At 38.1% G+C, this 27,422-nt stretch overlaps 1 protein-coding gene across 8 annotated transcripts in view; it reads right to left on the reverse strand.

Annotated features, from left to right (window-relative positions):
* The window catches only part of kcnc3a (potassium voltage-gated channel, Shaw-related subfamily, member 3a), a 71,323-nt gene that overhangs the window by 11,234 nt on the left and 32,667 nt on the right, over window positions 1-27,422 (reverse strand). For 3 of the 8 annotated variants that reach the window (XM_082146524.1, XM_082146521.1, XM_082146525.1), the window contains exons 3-4: window positions 17,731-18,715; window positions 12,724-12,930 (exon numbers count right to left, since the gene is read on the reverse strand). In XM_082146524.1, the coding sequence (XP_082002650.1) occupies window positions 12,724-12,930; window positions 17,731-18,715 (1,192 nt within the window). Of the gene's footprint in view, window positions 1-9,290; window positions 10,186-12,723; window positions 12,931-17,730; window positions 18,716-27,422 lie in introns of those variants that run through there. The other 5 variants (XM_082146520.1, XM_082146519.1, XM_082146523.1 and 2 more) reach the window with 3 other exon arrangements.

A 27,422-nucleotide genomic window follows, 5' to 3' on the forward strand; every position in this document is an offset into this window, starting at 1 on the left:
CTAAATGTCTTTCCATTAATAGCAGCAAATTCGTCTTCCCTCTACACATAAGTGTATTTCTGTAGATTAATAGTGACTTAAAACAGCTTCACGTGACCCGAAAGTGCCTGAAAGCTTTCCTTCCACATCCATTTCTGGCGTTGGACATTTTTTCAGTCAGGCCAAACTTTCTTAAAGGGTTTGGATTTCCTTCTTTTCTTAAGTCCAGTGTTGTTGTAATTTGGTTACATATTCCCTTTTTAGGTCTCAGTGATCTTTGTAGGCTATAATAACAGACTCAATTGACAGATTTCAAACAACTTCAGGAGGAGTTCACTAAAAATGCTTTGTGTTTATTTGCGTGTTGTCTGCATTGTTTTCGTTCAATATGTAAGGCTTTTGTAATAAAATATTCAGAAACCACTTGCACAGTGTGATATAATTCATGCAGTTGTGTACTTACATTATCCCAAAAGTTCCCAAGGATTTTTAAAGGACAAGTTCGGTATTTTACACTTAAAGCCCTGTTTTCAGATCGTTTCTGATGAAATAGAACAGTTAAGATTGAAATTTGGACACATGCTGCTGGCCTGAGAATTTTCGGTTTCTGTGGTAGCACCCCCCCACCTCCACAATGGCTGCATAGGTGCACTGGAACAATCCTTCCTAAAACGCATTAAACTTTCGTTTACAAAGACGTGAAACTCACCGAGTGGTCAGGGGTGTTCACTGATATGCTCACACAAAAATCGCTGCAAAAGATGCTTTCCAACAGGTGTTTTACCATTCGTTGTAAAACTGTGGACCTATTTTTCCAAACGCCTCACACCCGTACATTCTCCGTTGAGAGCTTGAATAATAGACACACTCCAGCCCACAAACAACCCCATTTCCGTTTCTGGCGGCGGAGTAATACCGTACCTCACAGCACATCCAATACAAGTCAATGGAGTTGGACAAAAACTACGATAAAACCTGTTGGAAAGCATCTTTTGCAGCTATTTTTGTGTGAGCATATCAGTGAACACCCCTGACCACTCGGTGAGTTTCACGTCTTTGTAAACGAAAGTTTAATGCGTTTTAGGAAGGATTGTTCCAGTGCACCTATGCAACCCTTGTGGAGGTGGGGGGGTGCTACCACAGAAACCGAAAATTCTCGGGCCAGCAGCCCGGTTAAGATTTCAATCGTTCTATTTCATCAGAAACGATCTGAAAACAGGGCTTTAAGTGCAAAATACAGAACTTGTCCCTTAAATCCAGAGAAATTCCAGTTTTAAATAATGACTCGTCCCTTGACATTGTCGCCTATCAATGACGTAATGTCCGCGCTATCCTCGGTTTCCGCTTGTAGAAACCATAGATATAATCCATAGAAGCCTCATTAGCGGCCGCTATATGTAGCTGCTATTGAGGGATATATCTATGTATTCATACAATACAATTCATACATTAACTTGCTTATTAACATGCATATTACTAGAATATTGGCTGTTTATTAGTATTTATAAAGCCCAAACTAATGACTTGTTCTGCATGACCATATTCTACATCCCTTAATCCTTCAAATACCTAAACTTAACTACCTTACTGACTATTGATACGCAGTAATTAGGAGTTTATTGAGGCAAAAGGTGTCGTTAATAGTTAGTTAATAGTGAGATTTGGAACCTAATCTAAAGTGTGACCACACAATCTTGAAGGTCAAAACCGAGTAGGCCTACTAGCTAGTGGATGATGCATCAGGATCACTTGAATCGGCTCTTTTAAATGCCAGGTTTGTCGTTCCAAACATGCATTAATTTCAGTCTTCTATGTAAAACAAAATAAAATATTTTGAAAATCAGCTCTTTTTTGGACTCAAATCCAGGTTTTTTGGACTCCATTGACTTTCATTGTATGGGCAAAAAATATAACTTTAAAACTAAGGGTGTGTTCACACTTGTAGTTCGGTTTGCTTGGTTCATTTGGTCCAGTACCAAATGGTAGTAGTTCGAACCGCTTGTTTGGTGCACCAGGGTTCAGATGGTAGCGTTCACACTTATTCAAATGAACCGCACTATCAGAGCAATCGAACCAAACATGCCAAGTGTGAACACACCCTAAATCTTCTTTTACGTTCCACAGACGACACAAAATCATTAATTTAATTAGTTTATCAAAACAGTGTTAACTTATTTCTTGTTTGTTTCTATGCTTTGTATTATTATTGTAATTTTTGTATTTTTACTTGTTTTTATTGTTTGTAGCGCTTTGGGTATGAGAAAAGCGCATTATAAATAAAACATATTATTACTGGAACGACATGATGAGTAAATGATGACAGAATTTTCATTTTGGGGCAAACTAAAAACTTTTTTCAAAACTGTCTGTTTGATTGTGTAAGGGGGAGATCTGGACTCACATATTGTTGTTTTTCGCAAAAGCCATCACAAATTGATATGGAAGGAAGAGCTGGCCCATTACATAGTAGACAACCCCCTCCTGACACAGGAGAACTTCCCACACGGACACAAACACAGTGAGTTAGAAGTCTTAAAGGGTTAGTTCGCCCCAAAAATGAAAATTCTGTCAGTAATTACTCTCCCTCATGTTGTTCCAGCCCCGTAAGACTTTCGTTCTTCTACGGAACACAAATTAACATATTTTTTAATGAAATCTGAGAGCTGTCTCAATCCTTCATAGGCTGCTAGGTAATTGATATCTGCCAGCCCAGAAAAGTTAGTAAAGACATCGTTAAAATAGTCCAAGTGCCTACAGTGGCTCAACCTTAAGTTCATCAAGCGACAAGAACCGCAAAACCCCCCAAAATAACGACTTTATTCAACTATTAATTTTCTTCTGTGTGGGCCTCTGAGTGAGTTCACGTAGTGTAACAGCGCAGCGCTTCTGGGTTGTACGTCTGCGTTGTACGCGCTGCGTTATTTTGATTTTTTTTGCACACAAAAAGTATTCTCGTTGCTTTTTTGCGCACAAAAAGTATTCTCGTCGCTTGATAAACTTAAGTTTGAGCCACTGTAGTCACTTTGACTATTTTAACAATGTCTTTACTAACTTTTCTGGGCTGGCAGATATCGATTACCTACTGTTGCAGCCTATGAAGGAGAGAGACAGCTCTCAGATTTCATCAAAAAGATCTTAATTTGTGTTCCGAAGATGAACGCAAGTCTTACTGGGTTGGAACAACATGAGGGTGAGTAATTACTGACAGAATTTTTATTTTTTGGGTGAACTAACCCTTTAACAGAACAAAACAAGAGACAAAAGCTCACAAGGAAGGAAAAACACGGGGTGTTAAGAAGGTCCTACTGTCGTATAGTCGGCAATCCTATCTCCAGTCCCTTGTGTGATGTAGTTCTGTTAGGAAGTGTGTGTGTGTGTGTGTGAGTCTGACTCAGAGGGCTGCTGGGACACTCTGGGAGCTGCACAGCCACTTGTCATTCAAAATCTACACCAAAGCATTGCCTATAGGAGCTGCAAAGGAAGGCAATGGTAGACAGATCTGGGTCATCATGTTCCTCACACCAGACCACTGGTGCAAGCCAGTAAGGGACTGTTTGCCACAGATGACTTGAGGGATTATACATATTTAACTATTTGGTTATTTTATGCAACAGAGTCAAAAGTGTTAATTTACATAGAGAAAAATAAATCGTGTGTGTGTGTGTGAATGTAATGTTCTGTACTTGCATATGTGATGCAAACACTGTACAGATAAGAACACACATTTTATTCCTATTGCTGGACTTGTCTTTAACTCTCTATTAGCATTTGCTTTCTCTGAATGGGATTGATTAGGATCAATATGGCTAGGCAGTACGTGTCCAACAGTAATGCAATGTTTTTCCCTCTCTTTCTCTGAACAACTGCAATGTAAATGTGACGATTAAAATACATTGTATTAATATTAGTGTTAATAAAATATTAGTTGTCCATTCTTAACATAGATGCTTTGGGACAATGCCTATATTAAAATAATTGTGTTTGGACACAACTGCACTTTTGGATTCCAGTTCAAAGATATAGATATAGATACCCAGACTGCAAGCAAAGCAAAACTAAACTAAACTAAACTAAACTAAACTAAACTAAACTAAACTAAACTAAACTAAACTAAACAAGCAAATACATAGCAAAAAACAAAAAAGCAAAACAAAAAACAGATAAGAGTATTGAAACAGATAAGAAGAGGGCAGGGGAAGAAAAAAAACTTACATCAACCACTATTATAAAAAAAGAAAAAAAAGAATTAAGATATATTTATGAATTGAACTGTTATGGTCATGGAAGTGCAAAAGTCTAATAATAATACATATGTTTTGTAATTTTCTGCATTTACTTACAGTACAATGATTCCAGCATAATCATTAACCTGTTGATTCATCTCATTATTTCCATCACACGCACAGTAACACAACTCACACTCACCAGCCTTACGCATGCAACACAGAAGGGCTTTGGTGAGAGGTTACGTATGAAGAATTACAACAGTGTTGTGGACTTATGTAATTCAAACTTAAGCTCGACAGACTCTGTGCCTCTGCAATTCTTTAGTATTTGTGATAGAGATCTGGCTTAATAATTCAATTTGACTGTTACTGTAAGTGCAGTTAGCAAGGCTTTGCCAAAATTGTCAAAGAGTGAGAATCAAGTTCTCAGAAGGCATGAAACGCAGAGTCTTAACATGATAGCTTCTCAGCTTAGCATAGTTTATGGTGGCTAACAATCATGCTAATAAGCCCATAGAGATGATACTACTGCATTCGTATGGGCAAGCCCTTGATCTGACATGGAAGAAAAGTCCCTCTCTGCTGTGTGCACGTACCTCATGTCAAACTTTAGTGACACTACGAGGACTGTACAAGTGGCCTGGGGGTGGGATGGAAGGTGAGTGTTAGTATGCAGCACAAATATTAACCGCAGGATTGTTTAGATATAGTACAGCAATAAAATAAAGTTTAATATACTGTGTTGAACACTTTGGTCAGAGTCTGGTCTGTTGCAGTAACGAGCACATTGAAGCAAGTGCATCTTTTTAGCTATATTACATCACAATGGTCAAGTGAGGAAAGTTGGAGCTTTCTAATTGTTTTTTACTAGTGGGAAATTCATATTTATGGTTATGACGTGAATGCACCATTATAGTCTATAATGCTGCTAAGTTTCAGCACTGTGTTCGGAGTTCATACACAGTATATTATATTTCATCTGTGTGATTCTATCCAGGTTAATATTTGCAATATCCACCAGTGGATATTTTTGTTCTTCCTTTAAACACAAACACTGATAGTCACATACATACATGTCACATGACATCTGCATGTATGATTTTAGACTCCGAATAACATGTAGACACAGCTCAACATGACACAACAGTACACACAGCACAACACGAAATGACAGTACACAATCATTACACAACAAAGACACAAACACTGATCATTACAAAATAATATTTAAAAGAGGAACATGTAATGTATGTAATGACTGCAGTGAGAGTGGGAATAGTTTACATTCATTTACTGCATTATGCAGTACAAGGATGGACAGAACTATAAAATTATAACATTTAACGTGATCAATAATAAACAATTAACATAGAGCACATAGAGAAGTTCCCAGTAACAGTGTTTGACATGTCACTGCAGACTGCAGAACAGTATGTGAAATGATATCAATATAAATAATAAAATATTTAATAAAAACAATTTTGAAAAACATATGCAGCTAGTAACAAGACAGCAGAGAACACTGCAAAACAACAAACGCTGAAATAATATTCACAGCACATCCAGATAAAGTATGATAGTGTCATAAATGCAGTACACCGTCAGTGATGGTGGAAGAGTCACGCACATCCATAAACAACACATCCGATTTGAACAGTTTGATTTGAAAGACAATTTTTTTTTACTGCATCCATTTCCTAACCTTTGACAACATCTTAACGAACATAAAACAGTCCCAGTTCACCATAAAATGGAAACTGAACTGACACAAATCTTACAAACGTTTTTTATTCTCTACTTTGCATACTTTGCTTTTTTTTTAAATTCTTTTCTTGAACCCATCGTGTTCAGGCTTCTGTAAAAGGCTTCAGTGGATCTGCATTTTATTACTTGATGAATAATTTGTTATGATTCAATTCAATTAATAAGAAATGCTGCAGAGACAACGGCTGAATCCAGCAGTCTGGCTCACTATAAAAACGAACACTTCCAGTAATTAAAGCGACGGGCAGTCAAATGTTTTCATTTATCCTAACATGGAAAGAAATATTAACTATTTTGAATAGTCTTTATGAGGGATGTGTTGTAATAAAAACTCAGGCCCCTCCCCCTTGCTCTGTCCCTCGAGGGGCAGTGACCCGAACAGAATGATAGCACTGACCCCTCTGGAAGCATTATCGGCCAGGCCAGCAACCTCTCTGCCATATTTTGTCGCTCAATTTTTACTGCACTGCAGTCAAATTCTCACACCGATGCAACCTGGAACTTTGACAGTTGGCTGTAACGCCCGTGGGAACTGCTGATTAACTACAAAATAGCATGAAAAAGCAGTTGCAATTAAAAATTGTGCCAATTTGGTTGTTGGGAATCATTCTGGACTGCCATTCTGTGGACATATTAACTAATATACAATATAATACGATTAATTTCTGCAGTATAGACTGCAGCAAATATATGAATGTAAACTGATTACTGGCATATACTATATAAAGACAGACTGAGAGAGAAAGCAGTTGAGGTTTTGCAGCGACTTTAAAAATTATTTGAAAGGACATGGATCACTTTTGATACACATAGTGATACATGATATGGTGAAATTGATAATGAATTGGACAATCTCATCAAGATATCGAGCCCTAGAGAGAGAACCCTCAGGTTCTCTGGTTACGGCAAAGATTCAGAAGAGAGGTTAAATGAGAGTAGAGGGGAAAATCAATCAGTCTGCAGAGGGAGAGGAATGGGAGGGAGGGGGAGAGAGAGAGAGAGAGAGAGAGAGAGAGAGAGAGAGAGGGAGAGAGGGAGGGAGGGAGGGGGGGTGACTGCAGTCCTGCAGTGCAGTACTATTTCTACGCTTTAAGACAATGGTCAGAGAGGAAGATGACCACAATGCCCTCAGTCAGTGTGCACGCATCCAGACTGCAGCTCTCTCTCACACATTTAGCCTCACCACCAGAGTCTGTCAATGGCAGGGCCCAAGGGTATGTAACTCAAAGCTCTCAGTGTACTCCAAATATAAAACCACATCAAGAGAGCACTTTAGATTGAATAAATGATTGATAATATGGGGGGGAAGAGAACAAGTGTATCTTGGGAGTAAGTGGGAGTCTGAAAGTTAAGGTTCTAACCAATTTGCCAGGTTTTAGAAGGCCACATTTTTTAGCCCCTTCATTTTATATTTCACCATGTTTAGCCTAGTCCCAGAATGCTCTCTTCCACTGTTTCCTTGGCAACAGTGGGCAGGAAGGAACGAGAGGGGAGAAGGTAGAAACAGAAAGAGGAAGAAGTTCGAGTGGGGAGAAGACAGAAGAACACATGATGTGGTGATTTAGGAGGAGACCGATGGATTGGAATATAAAGGGATAGTTCACCCACAAATTAACGTTATTTCATCATTTACTCACCCTCATATTACTTTTTCTAAGGACTATGCTTAGATAGCCTAGATGTATTTGTTAGTCCTCAAAGAGGAAATTGTGGAAACTACTATTTTCCATATAATAAAAGAGAAAGACAACAGCTGTCAATGCATGATTTTCAGTGAAATAATACTTACATTTCAGTTTGTTCCTGACATAAAGCAACTCTACAGTCTGACTTCAGAATACTTGGAAAATAACTTGGAAAATAGAGCACTAAGACTGGAATACATGACACAACTTTTGCCCAGATTTTTGCCTCAATTTGCAGTATAAATGAGTCAACACTGAAAGTCAGAGTCAGTCTATAGATTTTGGGCCATCAGAGTTGACAGATTTGACAGAAAATTGTGTAGTGTTTGATGGGCACAGAATCATCAAATATGCTTGATATTTTGAGCTGGTTTTAGAACATATTGTTTTCATCTGTCATGCTTCTCCTAGCAAGGAAGCGTGTGTTTCTGCATGAGTTTGTTGTGTTCGTAACGACTTGTAGTGTGTTATCCTCATTCGTTTAGTGTATGATGGCCAATTTTTCTCTGTAACCATTTACAAAGTTGGCAAGTGAATGATGGCTGGTGTTTTAAAATATGTTCAGATTTTAAAAGTCGTGTAGTTTATTCAAATCTATATTTGTACTGTGGTTTTATTGTTGTTAGTTTATGATTTTTTATTAATACTGTAAAGCACACAGGACAATGTAAATTGTATTTAATTGTGCTATATAAATATATTGCCATTGCCATAGTGTATTCCAGCCTGTAGACATATAGATTATGTTTATGATATTTTATGCTGCCTTTTTGTCCTTTTATTAAACTTGACAGTCCATTCACCAATTGTATGAATGACAGCAGCTTATTTTCTTATATTACATTCTGATAAACATCTCCTTTTGTGTCCCACCGAATAAAGTCAGTCCGTATTCTTCGGTGGGACAAAAAAGGAGATGAAACTGAAATAACGTATTGAAATAACGATGAGTAAATCAATTGTCATATTGGGGTGAACTATTTTAAAACATCTATACCAACAGAACACACACACACACACACACACACACACACACACACACACACATACACACACACACACACACACACACACACACACACACACACACACACACACACACACACACACACACACACACACACACACACACACACACACACACACACACACAGAGACAAATATTATGGAATCTATAAAGAAAAAGTTAGAAAACATCCAAAAGAGAAACTTTTGACCTTTCCTGACCTCTGCTCTTCTGTATTCGTCAACAGAACTGAAAGCATAATTGAAGAGGCACTGTGATCACAGTAAGACACACTATGTGGGCACAACTCAAGCCAGAAAGAGTGAGAGGGAAAAGAAGGGGAAAGAGAGAAAGGAGAAAGCAAGAAACAGTCTCACATTTAAAAAAAAAGCCTACTGTATGTGGCCATTTTCCCCCAATTTAGGGTCTTAAAATATATGTAAACCTTTCAGTTTCCATTCATAAAAATTGCATCACAGCACTTGCAACACAGTGTCCAGTTAAAATGGCAACAGCCCAGGTATGTCATTACAGCCCTACGAGAACTTACCTGTGTCTGTGGGCATCAGTAATATGTGTTTGCTGAGCTTTTAGTGTCTGTGTTGTGCTGTGTTTTTTTTTCATCTTACCTCGTATCTTACCTAAAATTCCCTCTTTAAATGTCCATGTATCTCTTTCAAGTCTACCAGACAGGTTTGTCTCTCCTCACCTGATGTTTTGTGTATATGTGCAGTAGAACTGTGTCCCTGATCAGTTAGACTACAGGACTGTAGCACACATCCTAACAGCGTCAGTGTTTCAGCACAGCCCCTAGACAGCATTTGCAATCTTAATATACTATTCATGGCTAGAATATTGGAGTTCAGTGTTTCTGGTCCATGTAATGAAGGGTTTTCATCTGCTGGCTGTGATGAAACACTGGTCAGTGGACCCCAGAGTGGAGGGCAGTTCCAGGAGAGAGAAGAAACCAGCTTTATTCAAAAAAATAAAAATAAAATGCAAATAAAACACAACCCTTCCCAGTGACCGTTCACCAAAACCCCTAAGGCATAAAAAGGCATTCCTCTTTGGACTTCTTTCTGGTAGTAAATATAATGTGGGTTGGCAATTATACTGCCCTAAAAAGGCAAAACAGAATAACTACACCCACACTGGAACTGGGGGAAATGGCTTCGCTGAGTTTCCATTCTCACACATTTTCTCCTGAATCTGAACATTGAGCCAAACCTGTTTGTTAAAGGTGAAATCAGTTTAAGAAATGTGATTTTGGACATAATGCAATGTGTAGTTACTGCGTTTTGCCTTTGAATGGCAATACAGTGAGCACTGAAACTCTACAAAGACCCGAGGGGCACTATACTAAGGTGAAAGGTCACCGCTAGGGAGGAGAAGGAGGAGGAAGAAGTCACAGCAACACTGAATGGATTACAGTGCACACACACACACGAAAACACACGAACAAGGGAAGACATGTGTAACAGTGTAGCAACAAGAGCTGACATACAAACGCATGACACGACACAACCTGAGGAAGGAGATAACACAACAACAGCTAGTCAGACAAGCGCACCTCAAAAACACACACATCAGAGAATACAACATCCCCAAACACACTCAAATTAAGCAGAAATCACACATATAACCACCTGTAATAACATATTTAACACGTTTTCATTTCTTCAAATCTGTGGGTGTGTGAACTTGAGTGTGTCTTGAACTATACTGGCCTGAGGGTTAAAAGTGCAGCGTTAACTCGTGTCTGGTGCTCAGTTCAGTCAAGAGAAAAGAGTGTGAACGATGTACAAACAGGATGAAGAAGAAAAAAGAAACTGAGGAAACAATCAGAGGAAAAAATAATTTGAATGACAAAAGTTTAGTTTTGAGGGTAAAATGAGAGTGAGAAAAACAGAGATGAGGGAGCTAGTGCTGTAATGACATCACTCATATTTTAGATATAGATATAGATATATAGTGAAGGTTTTAAAGCTAGTCCAAGCAAACACTTATTCATTTTTGAGTCAGAGAGACACAGGAGATATTGACTCTAGCTTGTTGTGAGTCAGTATCAGAAATTAACCAAGTCTCAGGGCAAAAATTCCACTGAAAGTTACAGAAAGGCCCCTGATATTTAAAAAAAGAAAAGAAAAAAAAGTCCCATAGGGAATTTTTCAAAAAAGTAATATGATTCATCATACAAAAGTGAATTTCTGGCACTGCTGTGATTGATGCTACTGTGAAAATGTAGTATATGCAAATATAAAATATTCGAGTTAGATTAGTGTAATATTGTACAAAATTGTCAAACACACAGACAGAACACACTGGAGACATTGTCCTCCCTGACTCAAATGCATATTGTTCCTGTTAAGCTCAGTTTAGTTTTACTGTGTACTGAAGTACTGAGTGTGACTATGTTTGTGTTTCATATCTATAGTTGCTCTAAAGCATGAATGTGCTAAATATATTCTTAGTACAAATACTAGTAAATGTGTCCTTCTGAAATATAAACTTAATTCCCTGTGAAATAGCAGTATTGACCAATTTTGCACTCAACTAATCTCTACTCTGCATCACAGGTGGCTTTCTTAAGTGTTACCTCTGATTCATTATGGTTTGATCCAGGAAGAGGCAGAATTGGCATTGAGGTCCTGCTGTAGCAGTGGCCCTTCCGACTTGAACCATTCCTCTCCTGGGTTGGCGCCTGCAGCTTCTAGTGTTTTTGTGGGGGGGGGGGTTGTAGCATTTGGTTGTGTAGACGGGTGTATTTAAGATACGTGGAGGTTAATGGAAAGGTGCAGGGGTAGGAATGTATAGTATAGAAAGCAAGGCAGTAGATATTAATCATGCCATTGCAAAAAAGTAAAGGACATGAAAAGACATAAGAGGATGTGTCGCAAAGAGCATGAGGTGCAGAAGATTGGGAGGAAAGAGGGCAAGATGAAAGGTTGGAAGGAGGGAATAAGACATGGACAGAGACAAGCCAGGGTGGGAGGCCAGGAAGAGAAAGAGAATGAAGTAATAAATCAATGAATGAGAGCAAGAAAGAGCAAAGGCAAGCATGATAGAGACAGACAGACAGATAGACAGATAGATAGATAGATAGATAGATAGATAGATAGACAGACAGACAGACAGACAGACAGACAGACAGACAGACAGATAGATAGACAGACAGATAGATAGATAGATAGATAGATAGACAGACAGACAGACAGACAGACAGACAGACAGACAGACAGACAGACAGACAGATAGATAGATAGACAGACAGACAGACAGATAGATAGATAGATAGACAGACAGACAGACAGACAGACAGACAGACAGACAGACAGACAGACAGACAGACAGACAGATAGATAGATAGACAGACAGACAGACAGATAGATAGATAGACAGACAGACAGACAGACAGACAGACAGACAGACAGACAGACAGACAGACAGACAGACAGACAGACAGACAGACAGATAGATAGATAGATAGATAGATAGATAGATAGATAGATAGATAGATAGATAGATAGATAGATAGCATTTGAAGAGCTTGTTGACCATACGCAGTGAATTTGTTTGATAAATCTGTTCATTTGTGCTAGGATTACGTTCACTGAAAAGTCATGATATTATCAAAGATTAAACACTATTACCAAAGATACGAATTGAATTATTACTGCGTGTGTGGTAGCAGGTTCGCTAATGATGAGCGCCCTTCAGAATGATTGATGTGGTGAATTATGAGGAGAAATGCAAGAGATGGAGGGAGCTTTGCTGTTAGTATGGATGCAGGAGAGTATGTTTCAATGCGTATACCTCTGATGTACTTTGTGAAGTGCATCTGAGTGCATGTATATTTGAGTATAGATGTGTATAAATATATATATTTATATATATATATATATATATATATATATATATATATTTCGCTATAGTGTTTTTTGCAATTTATGTGTGTTTGTCCTAATACGCAATAATAAGCATTGGATCATATAACTTACCTTTCTTTGTAATGTAGACTGAAAATATGAGTATAATAACACATTTGTTTGTGGGTGCCACATACCTTTCCTGACATTGCTGTCTGTGGTGCGGAACTCTCCGGTACTGAGAAGGAAGCAGGCCCTATCGTGGGGGTAGCGTTCACGGCCCGTGCCTGTCCCCAATCCACCAGTGGCCGGACTCCTGTCATCTGGCCCCAGCACCTGATCTATAGTGGGACAGTCCTCATTGGCCAGAGCTGCGTTTGCAGCATCCCCATTCTGCTTTGAGTCTGAAAGATAGATAGAGAGAAAGAAAAGAAAGAAAGAAAGACTATTAGTGGGACTGTGTGTATGTGAAATTAGAGAAAGTCATAGTAACATGAAAAGACAGAGAGGAAGGAAGAAAAAAGACAAGGATGAAAAGGGATGAATAAAAAGGAGCAAAAAATAGATATGTGCTACAAAATGAGCATCAGCATCACTTGATTAAAATGGTGCAGGGGTATTTAGAACGTCACACACACACACACACACACACACACACACACACACACACACACACACACACACACACACACACACACACACACACACACACACACACACACACACACACACACACACACACACACACACACACACACACAACATGAATGAGTGTGAGACTGAGATGTACACACACTCGAACAAAGAAGCTGCAGGGGCACTTGTTCTTATAGCTTCAGACACAGCTGTCAAATCTAATCTGACGTGAGTTACTGCTCAACAATTTACAGAAATAAGCCAGGGGGCAAAGCCTGCTAAAGACATGGAGAGAGATAGAAAGAAAAGGAGAATGGGAAGGCGAGGGAGAACATGGCATAGAGACTGTTATGTAATTTGACCTCATTGGAAGGAATTACAAATATTTATCTGTGAAGACAGCAGTCCATATGACCATGAAATCTGGGAAGATGAACATTCACACTGGAGTGGTGACAAAAGGGTGATGAATGGATGTCACAAAAGTCTATAGCAAAGGTCATGACATCAAGTTCGCCAAACCAGATATAACTCACTTTCCTGGCAGCCATTTAATTACAGTCATTAAAAGGCCCATAAAAATACTTATAATACAATCAAATTTTAATAAAAAACATTTATTTACCTTAATGTGTTTAACCCTCATATTGTGTTCAGGGCCTTTTGACCCAGAGAGGTTTTTCTTTTCCCCAAAAATGCTAGGTAATGTTATTGCATTGGACTAAAATTGACTGACTTTACTCACCCAGGGTATAACTACTTCCCTAAATATACTTTTTTTTATTATTATTATATTATTCTTTTGTTCTTTTTCACACAGATTAATTTTATCCTCAGATCAATGAGGCCCACATCAATGAGGCCTATGATCAATCTGTTTAAAAAAGAAATACAAAACCTTTCCTAATTGAAAGAAAACAAGTTGACAAAAAGATTGAATCCAATATTTGGTGATAATATAGCACAACGAGTAATTTTTTAAAAATAAGCAATTTTTAAAAGGCCATTTTTGACCAGGAACACCACAAGTGTGATTTTGTTCTATTTTGTACAAAATAAAAGCATTTCAAAACAAACTTCCTGGTTAAACATTAAAGCACACTAGTGCGATAAATTGTACAGAATATATTTACTTTTTCAATATTGCCAATATTACACATTAATCTTTTTTTTTTTTTTTGTCAAAAATGTATATGCAAAAGCTCAAATAAAGAAGTCCTACAGTTAAAAAGTAATACTAAACCTGGCCTAATTGAAAGAAAACAAGCAAAGATTGAATCCAATATTTGGTGATAATATAGCATAACGAGCGATTGACAAGCAATTTTTAAAAGGCCGGTCATTTTTGACTGGGAACACAAAAGGTGTTATTCCTGCTACAGACTGCGATATCAGCAATCCCATAAGATCATTACAAATCATACTGTACAACATGGATCTAATAAACTTGGGTACGGCATGCATGTAGACTGTACGATGATGACACCTATTGAATCGTAGGCTACGACGCAAGTTAGTATAGAAGAATAAAATGTCATCAGCATGCGCAAGTGGTAAACAAATCGAGCAAGTTGAATCTTACTTTGGCAATTGTGGTGGAGGAAGCGAAAGAGGAGAATATGCACAGTCATGGCTAGGGAAAAGAGGCCAAATTGGCATGCTAATTTTGCAAATGGAGCTCGAGACAAGTCGTTTTAAGTTTTAACGCCATGTCGCGTTGATCAATGCGCCATTTCATGTTGCATTTTTATTGGCTACTCAGTAGACGTAGGTCGTAGCAGCAAACACACTGTGAGATGATCATGCTAAATTTCTGACACTGGGCATTTTACAGGGGTTTCAACACAACAAAAGGGTTAAATATCCACATGAATTTAGAAATCTAGCACAATGTTCAAGCTGCTCTTTTCCATACAATGGAAGTAAATGGCAGGCTTTTAAGTGAATAATGAGTCAATTTCTGCCTGTTCTTCAAATAAACCTATTGTATTGCTTAGACCAATTTAATTATTTTTATGGTGCATTTGCACTTTTTGAAGCTTGACATCCCTTGGTTCCTATATTTACCTTCACTGTATAGAAGTGAGAAGCTCAGACATTTTTCACAACATCACCTTTAGCTTTCCACTGAAGAAATAAAGGTATTCGTATTTGGATTGACATATGGGTAAAAAATGATGAGAGATTTTTAATTTTGGATGAACCTTTTAAAAATCTCAAGCATAGAAATCAAGCTACAGAATCAGAGCATCTCTCACACATTCCCCAAAAAAATAAACACACTCATACATGGGGACGGGGGACAAACAAGTGACGAATTATACGTTTTATCATTTTAGTTTTACACTACTTAATAAAACTTCACTAACAGTACGCATGATGGATATGATACCAGTATTGTAGGTGTCAAGAGCGTGTGGGATTTGAAGCTACAGGAGGGCACATGTGCTAAAGCGTTTCTTCACAGCAAGTGTCTCAGGATGATTATGCTCCCTTTTATTTCCTCGGGAAATTCCAGCTGAGAGAACTCCATGAAAAAGCAAAACAAAGAGGAGGAGCTAAGAACTACAGCTCGCATCCACTTAAGAGGCTGCTTGTTCTAAATAATTTAACTTTTTTTTTGAAAAACGTCCAAGTTATCCTATTTATAAAGATGCAATGTTAAATCTATTAATTAAACATCTGACAAAATCGGTTTTGAAATCAGTTGAAAATCACCAGAGGTAAGCAGAGTCCTGTTGATTTGAAACCTTCTGCCTGCATTATAGATCAAAAATCGCATATGCTAATCTGAGGGGTCGTGACTAATCTGCCTCATGTTAATCTTAGCATGGGGTGTGTATATTTGAGTTATGCACAGTAATGACAGACGGAGCTCTCTCGGCTGCATGAACTCACTGGCTCAACCTGACTGGCACCTTCACATGCAAACACACACACACACGTATAGCGAAAAAATATTTTCTTAAACAGTATTTTGATCTTGTTTTACAGTGAAATCCTGACAACAAGAACAACTACTTGCACTGTAAAAAATGTCTAACCTCTCCAAGTCAAAATTTTCTAGTGACTGGTCACATCTAAATTTTTTAATTGGCCCAAGTGTAATTCTTGTTGCAATAGTCTGTTAACATTGGCTCAATGAGAAATAATACGTCAGACTAATTGAAAAATTTAGATGTGATCAGTCACTAGAAATTTTTGACTTGGGGATGTAATTTTTTTTTTTACAGTGTGAGTAGCAAAATTGTTAAGAATTGCTTGAGCAATATTCTCTTCTACTGATAAGGTTCTTTAATATCAGGTCTTCCAATAAATTGCACCATTTGGTGGGTCATAAATAATAATAATTACTATCAATTGATATTATTTTTCTTGGTTAAATGGACATTAAGGGAACATTCCATTCTATAATTTTGCAAACATTATCAGAACATTACTTTTGAATGTTCTCTGAACATATTTTTTTTTCTTTTTTTTTACGTTAAACAAGCTAAAACATTTCAGAAAAAAAGTTCCATGAATGATATATAAATTATGTTTTTGCTAGAACATTATTAAGGTCCAGATTTGAACGAACATTGTATTAATGTAACTGGAAGAACGTTTGTCCATAACTTCGAGAGAACCTTGCCAGAATTTTTGTCAAAATTCTGAGAACCAATGCGTATTGGTTTTGTAAAAATAATTTGCCCAGTCTTCAGAGTCACATGATCCTTCAGAAATCATTCTAATATGCTGAATTGCTGCTGAATAAACATTTCTTATTATCAATGAAAACAGCTGTGCTGCTTAATTTTTTCCCAGGATTCTTTGATGAATAGAATGTTCAAAAGAACATCATTTATTTGAAATATAAATATTTTGTATCAAGTCTTTACTGTCACTTTTGATACATTTAATGCAGCCATGCTGAATAAAAGTCTATAGCGTTTTTTTAACAATAGTTTGTGTGTGTATATATTTGGATTAATTTAAAAAAAAGTTTTTACTGGAAAACAAGACAAAAATAATGATTAGGAAAATTAGTTTGTGAAGTGAGTGCGCAAATAAACTGCACACACAAATAGGACTGTAAACTCCATGTCAATCATCTACCAAAAGCTAATTCAGGATCATATTCCCTTCCCTTCTGATTGCCTGGGATGTTTTCTAGTAGCCTTAGAAACTGATTGGAACGCATGAAACGCATAATCTAGCTATACATTTTAATAATAACATCCCTGTCCTGTCAAAACTGGCCGTGACAGCCCAGTTTTGCATATTACTACTCTCAAATATTTGGGCGTGTATGTGTGTAGACAGTTACACAAGATTATATAAAAGACCCAGTTTAGGCGATGGCAGTTCATTATAAAGATCTATAAGTGATGAGCACAGGCAGAACTTCCATGATGGGTGAGATGGGGCTAGCTGACATCACACACAAAAATATACTCACTATAGCATATTTTTGTTGGTAATATAGCACTTATTTGGCTTTTTGTTGGAAATGTAACCTATTAGTGCAGAGAGACCTCACACACACAGACATGTAAACACATGGCTACACTCACACGCACACACACCTGCTCTGTTAATCTCTATGATTTCCTCCTGTGCAAGAGGACAGTCTCCTGCCATGCTTCCAGAGCCCACCATACCGCCCAGCACATTACCCATGATCCTGTGCGGTGAGGCAGAGGCCATTGCCAGGGCATCTGGCTTACAGTAGTTGGGCGATCCAGGCTGGGGAGCCCGCGGGATGTACTTGTTCTTTTTCTTGGGCAGCTTCTGCTTGGCCATGGCCAGAGAGTAGTACATGCCGAAGTTATTTACAATGACGGGCACAGGCATGGCGATGGTCAGCACGCCTGCCAGGGCGCACAGGGCACCCACTAACATACCAGACCATGTTTCTGGATACATGTCACCATAGCCCAGTGTTGTCATGGTGACCACGGCCCACCAGAAGCCAATGGGGATGTTTTTGAAGCTGGTGTGGGCGCTTGCCGTGGGGTCAGCTGGGTCAGCACCGATGCGCTCGGCGTAGTAGATCATAGTGGCGAAGATGAGCACTCCGAGAGCGAGGAAGATGATAAGGAGCAAGAATTCATTGGTGCTGGCACGGAGCGTATGACCCAGCACTCTCAGCCCCACGAAATGCCGAGTAAGCTTGAAGATTCGCAGGATTCGGACAAATCGCACCACGCGCAAAAAGCCCAGCACGTCTTTCGCCGCTTTAGAGGAGAGGCCGCTCAGCGCCACCTCCAGGTAAAAGGGCAGGATGGCTACAAAGTCAATGATGTTCAGCGAGCTCTTGAAGAACTCTGCCTTGTCAGGGCAGAAGATGACACGGGCAAACACCTCGATGGTGAACCAGATGACGCATACGCCCTCCACGTAGGTCAGCCAGTTGTCAGTCACTACCTCATACACAATCTCCTCCCGCGTGACGTTCCCCACTGTCACGTTCTCTGTCTTATTGTAGATGGTGTTGAAGGCCTGGTGTGTCTCCAAGCAAAATGTTGAGATGGAGATGAGGATGAACAGGAGCGAGCCGAACGCCACATACTGAAAACAGAGAGAGGAAGACACAGAGAGAGACAGGAAGACACAAAGAGAGATGAGAAGATGAGCACAATAATATTATACAGAGAAATCAGTGAGATCACTATTGGATCACTATTTAAATTAAGAACTGTTACAGTGTCATTTCTATGGCAAAATTGCAAAAACAATGACAGTCTGATCATCAACATGATCTAGATCAGGGGTCTTCAACAGGGGCTCTGCCAATTATTGTTTTATACCAAACACTAAGTTGTGTCCCAAATGACGTACTATGTACTGTGGAATCTACAATTTAACATTAGTGAAATTTTGCGGACAAAAAAACGCTCATTGTCTATAGTCAACAGTGTAGCGATGTATGAAGCACGATTGTCAATGTGGGGAATCCGCAAACTCTGCATGACTAACTCGAACCCATTGCGAAATCTTTCACCCTCATGCGAGTGGATTCCTATTAAATTGACTTGAATTTCACCTGCATAACAACAGTAAATGTGGCCGCAGCTTAATGTATGAATTTTAAAAGATTATTTTGTCGCCCAGCTTCAGAGTCTGAAAGCCCTTCCCCTGTCGCCACGTAAGGAAATCTGGAAACAAACTTTGTTTGTTCAGTTAAAAAGTGCATCATCCCAGTATTTTAAGTGCACTGTTTCTTGTTGGTATTTTCAGTGTGAACACACTATTCACACTATTTACGGTATACTACAAAATGGCTACCATGGAATAGTGCACAAGCACGCAAATTGGGACGCACCTTACATTTTGTGGAAAATTAACCAAGCTAAACCTAAACTTAAGTAGCTGAGTTCCTCTAAACGTTTCATTGTTCCTCACAGATTAAAATATACCATGTAAAATTTAAATGAAATAATAATAGATCTTTTAATGGCTTTGCAACTTAAGTATCATAAAGTATGTGAATGGATTAATATGAAACAACACGCATTATTATAGGCCAGGTTTAAAATGCAACACTCAGTTGAAACAATATTTAACAGAGGGTCCCTGCTTGGTCTTTCTATACAACAAAGTGTCCTTGGACTGAAAAAGGTTGAAGACACCTTTTCTAGATAGATTTTATAAATCAAAATAGCATGCTGGGATTCTCTTTCTGTGCTCTAAACCGTAAGCTGTTGGCAGCAGGTACAAAATAACATTGAAAACAAGCATATACATGACAGAATAAGCGTTTTAACATCCAGGGGCTGCTGTGATGCAGTTTGGACCACTGCAGAGGTCGTTCTCAATCACAAAGAGATGTACCACAGATAGAGGGCGCCAAATACTACAACAAAACAGCAAAAGTGCTCTGCGAATAGTGAGACTGGTGTTAATGCAGCAGTCTCATTGACACGCTGCACTGAGGAAACACCACAGAGAAGGAAGATGGGGGTAAAGCAGACTTTGTGAAATGAGTGTGACGACGAGGAGAATAGATGATGGAGGCAGTAAATGAGAGAAGTGATGGGTATGTATGCAAAGTTCTGTAATGGAGGGGAAATTATATATAGAAATAAAAAAAATCTGAGCGCATAAGGAAATGGAAGAGGGATATAAGGGGAAGTGAGGGGCCAGTGAATTATAGCAGTGTGCGTGGTCACCATTCTGAAAAAAAGAGATGTCATGTTGTCTCTCCTGTAGATAGATGTGCATTGATTGGCTGGTGCACATCTCTTGTTAAAGCCCACAGCCTCTTCTCCTATCACCTGCAATCAATATAATCTGTTTATCTCAGTCCACCTAGGTGCCAGAATCCATACTGTGATTTTTTTATGTAGCCCGTGCCATTTATTTGGAAGTGTAGGTGAGTGTGTGTGTGTGTGTGTATGTGTGAAACGCTGCTGCTGCTGCCATTACCCCTCTGCAGTGCTCGCATTATTCTCCCCACTCCTCATTTCTCCCCCTCCTCTCTGTCAGTCCACACTTGCCCCTCCTCCCTTTACTGGGGTAAACCAGTCCTTTTGCAGAGGAATATCTCTCCACCTCCTTTTCTGCCTCCAGTCTTCTGGCTCCTCTGCACTGACAGTCCTCCTACCATCTTTTCAATTTTTCTGTCTCTGTGGCTTTCCTGCCCAGATGTCCCACACATTTCACAATGGCATGGCAGACATTTACAGTGCAAAAATAATTTTCATACTAGTCAAGTGTATTAGCTGATTTTTCCAGTAAAAATATCTAAACTAAATATATTTACCTGATATTTATTTTCAGAGAATATATTGTGAATAAAGTTTATTTATCTTACACCATTGACAAATTGTTTTTTTAAAGAATGAATATCACAAAATTTTGATAAAAAAATAAATAAAAAAGAAACTTGCCAATGGGATAAGAAAAATAAATATAAATCTTATTCTCTGAAAGGAAGATTAAGTATCTTTATAATCATTATTTTGTTTCTTAAGGGTTGCAATGATCGAATTATCAGAGTGAAACGAATTATGAAAAATAAAAACAAATGTAGGATGGGGACTAGGTTCTATCAGATGTTGTCTGGATTTTGAGATGTAGACATTGCATTCAAAAATAAATTAAATATTACATTTTGATTAATCATTATGAGGTAAAAAATATATACAGTTGCAATCTAAATTATTAACCCCTAATTATTAAGCTCTCACAAATGCTAGAGAGAACAAATTGTTTTATTACATAAAAAATGATATGGCTACTACAAATTCCAAAACACTAAAAGTTCCTAGAGACACAGCTGGCAGCCTTATTCATAAGTTTAAAATTTGTTCTACCAGAAAACTTTTAAGGTGGTGAAGAAAAAGCACAATATCATTAAAGGGAATAAAATGTTTGATCAGAGCAACTGAGAAGCTCAATTCTCAGAGAAACTCAATTTTCTTCCAAAGAATTGCAAGAGGACCTGATGCAAGTAGGAAAAAACTTTTCAATGCATAATATAAGAAGAACACTATGATATCTTGCAGAATCCCACTCTTGACCAAGAAGAACATAAAAGGCAGACTTGAATATGCTCAAATGAATTTGACCTGTGGAGTTCTGGAAGAATGATTTATGGAGTGAACTTTTTGGACCCATGGACACCAGGTGTCTGGTGCAAAAAAGGCAAAGCTTATGAGCAGAAGAACACCATCTCCATGGTCAAACACGGAGGTGCTCCAGTATTGTTATGGGGGTGCTTTGCTGTTGCAAGAAGTGAAAAGCTTGACTGTATGAAGGACATCATGAAGTCTTTGAAGTATCAAGCTATTTTGGCAAAGATGGTGATGGACTTTCAATGGGCTTTCCTGCAGAACAGCCATCCCAAAGTATACATCCAAATCTACTGAAGCTTGGTTCAGGGATCAGTCGTAGAATGTTCTTGATTGGCCTGTAAATTCTTCAGATTTAAATCTCATTCAAAATATTTTGTGGAATTTGAAGAAAGCAGTGGCAACATAAAAAACAAAGATTATCAGTGATCTGTAAGCTTTTTCAAGCAAGGAATGGGCAAAGATTGCAGTAGAGAGGCGACAGAAGCTTCTAAGTACTTACAGGCAGCGTTTATTGGATGTTATAAAGAATAAAAAAAGATTCTGCACAAAATTTGACTTTTGGGGGTTGAATAATTTTGCACATGAATGTATAGAGCCAATTCGATTTTTTTCTTCTTCCATTTTTCATCATCTTAACATTCTCAGAATCACTAAATGTGCATTAATAAACTTACTATAATATTTTACTGATCCCTTTGTTGAATTGTTTTCATAAAATTAGGTTCTCAGCAGCAAATGTCTTGCAGGTCAAGGGGGTTGAATAATTTTGATTGCAACTAAGTAAAAAATTAAGCATATACATTGATAATAGGATCTATAACATGCATTTAAAAAATCAATAGGGTGAATTTAAATTTCATGCTAGAGCTGCATGATTAAGTGTAAAGATTGTGATCTCGATTCAAAGACCCACAAGATCTTATTCTTAAAAGACAACGATTAGCCTTTTTCATTCAAAAACGCTGATTCATCCAGTAATGAAACAAGTAAGGTGTGTTTGACTTGAAGCGGGGCTGTGCAGACTGATCGGTGTATGACATCAAATGATATGCCGTCTGCTCTCTAATCACTCTCGCTGTACTTTGATGTCATACAACAACCGGTCTGTGCAGAGCTGCTTCAAGTCGAACACAACTGTCAAGTAATTATGAGTGAGTCATTGAATCATTCATTCAAACCGATTTTTTATAATTTATTCCAAATAATTATTAATTAAAGGTATAGTGGAGGATTTTCTTTTTCCGGGTGGATCATCAAGACTATTGGTCCTCCTAATTGTCAATCATTCTGGTGATATGTTTACGTAAGGCCGTCGTACGTGCTCGTCCTTTCTGCTCATGCGCACTTTCAGGTGTATATGTGTGGTGAGCTATGGTTTCAGCCATTCATTGAAGCTCGCCGTTCTCACCGGGTTTTTTCAAAATGTCTGAGAGTCGCAAGAGAAAAAGTGTCTACGAATTGTATGACAAGAAGAGAAAGGCCTCTGAAGAAAGAAACAAGACCAGTGTTTTTGGGAGAATATTTCACACGCTGGCGTGCGCTAAAAGCACAGGTTGGGCTTCCCACTGATGCCTCAGTCGCGAAGTTTCTACTCGACAGGTAAAGTTTGGCATGCTATTTGGAGAAGTCCATTTAAAATCATTGCTAGTAAAAGTTAATGTAAGCTATGATTAGCGATGCTAGCGTTTAATAGGCGTTCCCTCTCGGGAGCAGGTAGAGTGCATTTTTTCAAAAAGTGGAGAGGGCGGTTCTTTTCTAAAATTCGGGAAAATCCTCCGCTATACCTTTAAGCAATTAACATTTTGTCAGAACCCCTAGTAGATTACATGTTATTTAGTTTAGTTGTCTGTTCAGAATCATGGGAGAATCGTGATCTCTATTTGAAATAAAAAAAATCGTGATTCTCAATTTATCCAGAATCGTGCAGCTCTATTTCATGCTGACTTAAGTAAATTAATCTAATAAGTAAATTTATTGAAGTAAATTAATTATTTTAAAGATGTTTGTACTAGAAAATTAGGCAAAAAATACTGATCATGAAAATGATTTTTGCAGTCTAGGTGCACATATGCACCACTTTCAATTCCTTTCAGTACCCATTAAAAACAATAACAAATGGAGAAAACAGATACAAACAAAAACACAGTTACTTAACCATTTGAATTAAGACACCTAAAAAAATGTTTTAAGGACATCTCTCAAATAGCTGCAGTCAGGTCAATCCTCCCATGACGAACGAGAAGCAGTCAAATGAAGGACTGTGGCATCCTGTGAGAATTAACTAATTCCCCAACCCGATTAGCATGAACTAATTTAACGAGCCTATCTTGTCGTGCCCTCAAAATCCTGATGAGGGACCCGTTTGTGTGTCAAGCAGACACTCCACCACCACGCACAATGTCACCAGCACTCCACACGTTCTGCTCTAGATACAAGCAGGCTCCAATCTCTCAAACCTCTGATCACAAATCAGTTTTCTTTAATATTCTGGAAAGGAAAGTGTTTGTATATAAATTGCACCAGCACAGAGTGCATCATAACATGGACAAGAACATCAGTGAATTAAGCTAACTCGTCTGAATGCTATCAATTTCTGACACAAAAGCATATATATATATATATATATATATATATATATATATATATATATATATATATATATATATATATATCATTTAATTTTCCTATCATTTTATATCATTTCATACATCTCTATTTTGCCTACACTTGACAACAGTGTCTGAAAGTCAACACTCATTTGCATAAAGTTCAACTTTTTTCTCAACTTTGTCGTCATGTCGCTCGACTCACATCACCAAAGAGAAAGTCGCTCAAGTGACTAGAAATGTGGCAACTCTCTTTGAAAATTAATATCTTTCAGTTCACTTCCACACTGCAGAGCACTGTATGAGTGGGTGAACACCTCCTAGATTCTTGAAGGTCACAAAACCTCAGCAGAATTCATATTTTCTTGTATCACTGCAGTCTGGCTCCACAGTTGTGGAACGAAGTCTAAGAGCATCACTGTTTAAAGATTTAGAGGATGAATAAGGACTCGAGCAGGAGAGACTCTCCTGGAATGAAGTAACTCTTCACCATAATGCCTTAATGCCACTCCTGGGAGAGTAGACACGCTCGTAATGGCTGTTTGCTGCCCACATATCTGCTCTTGTTCCTGTATTCCATTACAAGATCCACCGCCAATATAAACATGTTTCTAACCATCATGACCAGCTTTTTCTGTAAGAAAGGTTGCATGAAATATGACCCCTTGAGATGGTGCCTGCTGACTCGATACTGTCAAATTTTCTAAGAACATGCTGAAACATACCATGCAAAAAGTTCATGGGATGAACGACTTACACAAACTTGAATGTCTGTGCATCCATCTGAATGTTGGGTCCTAAAACCAACCTCATAAAAATGAATGGTGTATAAGACACCAATATCTGAACCGTAAGAGAATGAGAATGGATTTTACACATTGGAATGAGTGTACTGTATAACCATCCCATAAGCGCACCAATAAAGATGATCATCAGATAAGTTTAACATAGAATTTCATACTGTTTTGGGCCCTATACGTCTTTATATTTGAGTGTGGGTATAAAGGTTTATGAAGGGAAGGGAACAGGCTCAGGCTAGAGTTCTGCTAAGACGTTAGCCTACTAGTCAGACAATGAATATAAGCATGAAGCTGCCACCATGAACCCTAAGCTAAGCACATAACTTTAATGTATTTTTACATCTAAATCTCACCCACCAAGAAAAAAGAGAGAGAATGAGGCCAAAAACTAGGAGCTTTTTGTATATTATTATTTTTCATAGTGACATTATTTTCAGGACAAATAAGCACACTGAAATAATGTTTGCAGTGATTTTTAAATTTCTTTGATGAATTATTCTTTAAAGACAAAAAAAGAATATTTTCATATTTTGTCATGTGACTGCCATTAAAATGAGACACTGTATATTGCATTAAAGTAATGAAAATTGCAAGAGAAAACTTAAAAGCTCAAATGTCAATAAAAATTGTCACAATACAGTTTTCCTACTTTCTTTATGCAATATGTAATACATAGCATAAGATCATCAAGTATATGATTCCAAATTATTTCAAGAACTAATTGCATATTTATGAGAAATCTTTTCTCTTTACAGTGGAGTGCATTCACAAGACCAAGTGAAAGTCCACAATAAGTATCACAATCATCATCTTTCCACAGAAAATTGCAGAAACTGTTTCAGAAAGCTCAGGAGAACCTTCACTATTACTTGGCTTGAGAACGGTCGAGTAAGTAAGTAAAGCGAGCTATTCCAAGAGGAGCATTTAAGTGTTGCTTTTCCCAGAGACACTGTGTCAGCTCTGTGGGACACGCCTGCTAGATTTCTGCAGGAATTGCCTGCAGAGCAAATACTAAAAAACATGCTCTAGCAAATCAGAAGGCCTGAAGAGATCAAAAACCAATGCATCATGTCTTACAAAACAACAATATTTTGTTGTATCGTGCAGAACACTGCATAGAACACAGAACTACACATTCCTTGAAGCACAAAAGGTCAAAGCTTTGGTCTTAGATCCCTCTGAACATTGTTCTCAGATCAGCAGTGTGTGTGTGTGCTGCATTGTGTTACGCCGTGTCTACACCGGACACGACTGTTAAAGCGCCCACTGCAAAGCATTTGTCCTTTGTGTCAGTACGTCATAAAAAGAACGAGGCATCAGTTTACTGTCTGAGATTTGTCGCTCGCATCCAGTGTAGACAGAATCACTGTTTAGAATAAGTTGTTGTTTTTTTAGCTGCGTTGCTCACGTCCGGTGTTACAGACAAGGTGTCCTTGTGACAGCTCGCACTTACACATAAAATTCCTTCACAAATCTAAAATATATATATATATATATAAAAAAAAACCTACACTAGTTAAATAATATACATGCTGATTCTGACTTAGGACAGCACACTTTCATTGTCAGCCACACTGAGATTATTGCATTCCCTCTACACGTTGCTGTACCATCATCACACACATCTTGTTACAGTAGAGATCAAAAGTCTGATACCACGAGTGAAACAAGTCAAATTAATATGGGCAATGTCACAAAGTTGTGTATTTGATTAGTGAGCAGCACATTACATCTGCCAGTCATGTTTTATGGGCCATTTACATGTTCTTGTGTATAAAAAACTTTTAAAGTCGGCATGACATGAAAGTTGCGATAGTCTTTTCGTGATATATATATCAGAGTAAATGGCTTCTTGAACAAGAGAAATGTAGGACAGAATTTGATTTTGGATGGGAATTGATTGGATCGTTGGGGTTTGCTATTGCTGTGATCTCATGCGAGTAAGAGGGGGGAGTTATTATGAGGGTACATGAAATATATATATATATATATATATATTTTTTAAACCCAGTCTCGAAATGAGTTGAACTTCTTTTAACTTGACGCAGCGTTTAAAAGTAAGAGATTAAAAGATCCTACGTGAGCCGCGGTCATAGGCGTCTGTAATAAAGCGAGGGATGTGCTTGAAAGGGGTACTTCACAGCTGGCAAAATGGCTTTCAATGGGCACTTTGTTGCCTATAGAGTAGAAAGACGTAAAAACGCTATTATTGTCTTCCCTTTTGCCAAATAGGCAGGCAAACTTCAACACCCATAATGCACTGGGCATGTTGCCGTCCAAGGCCACTCCCACC

This window comes from Leuciscus leuciscus (genome assembly GCF_965113295.1).
Source record: "Leuciscus leuciscus genome assembly, chromosome: 1".
Taxonomy (NCBI): Eukaryota; Metazoa; Chordata; class Actinopteri; order Cypriniformes; family Leuciscidae; genus Leuciscus; species Leuciscus leuciscus.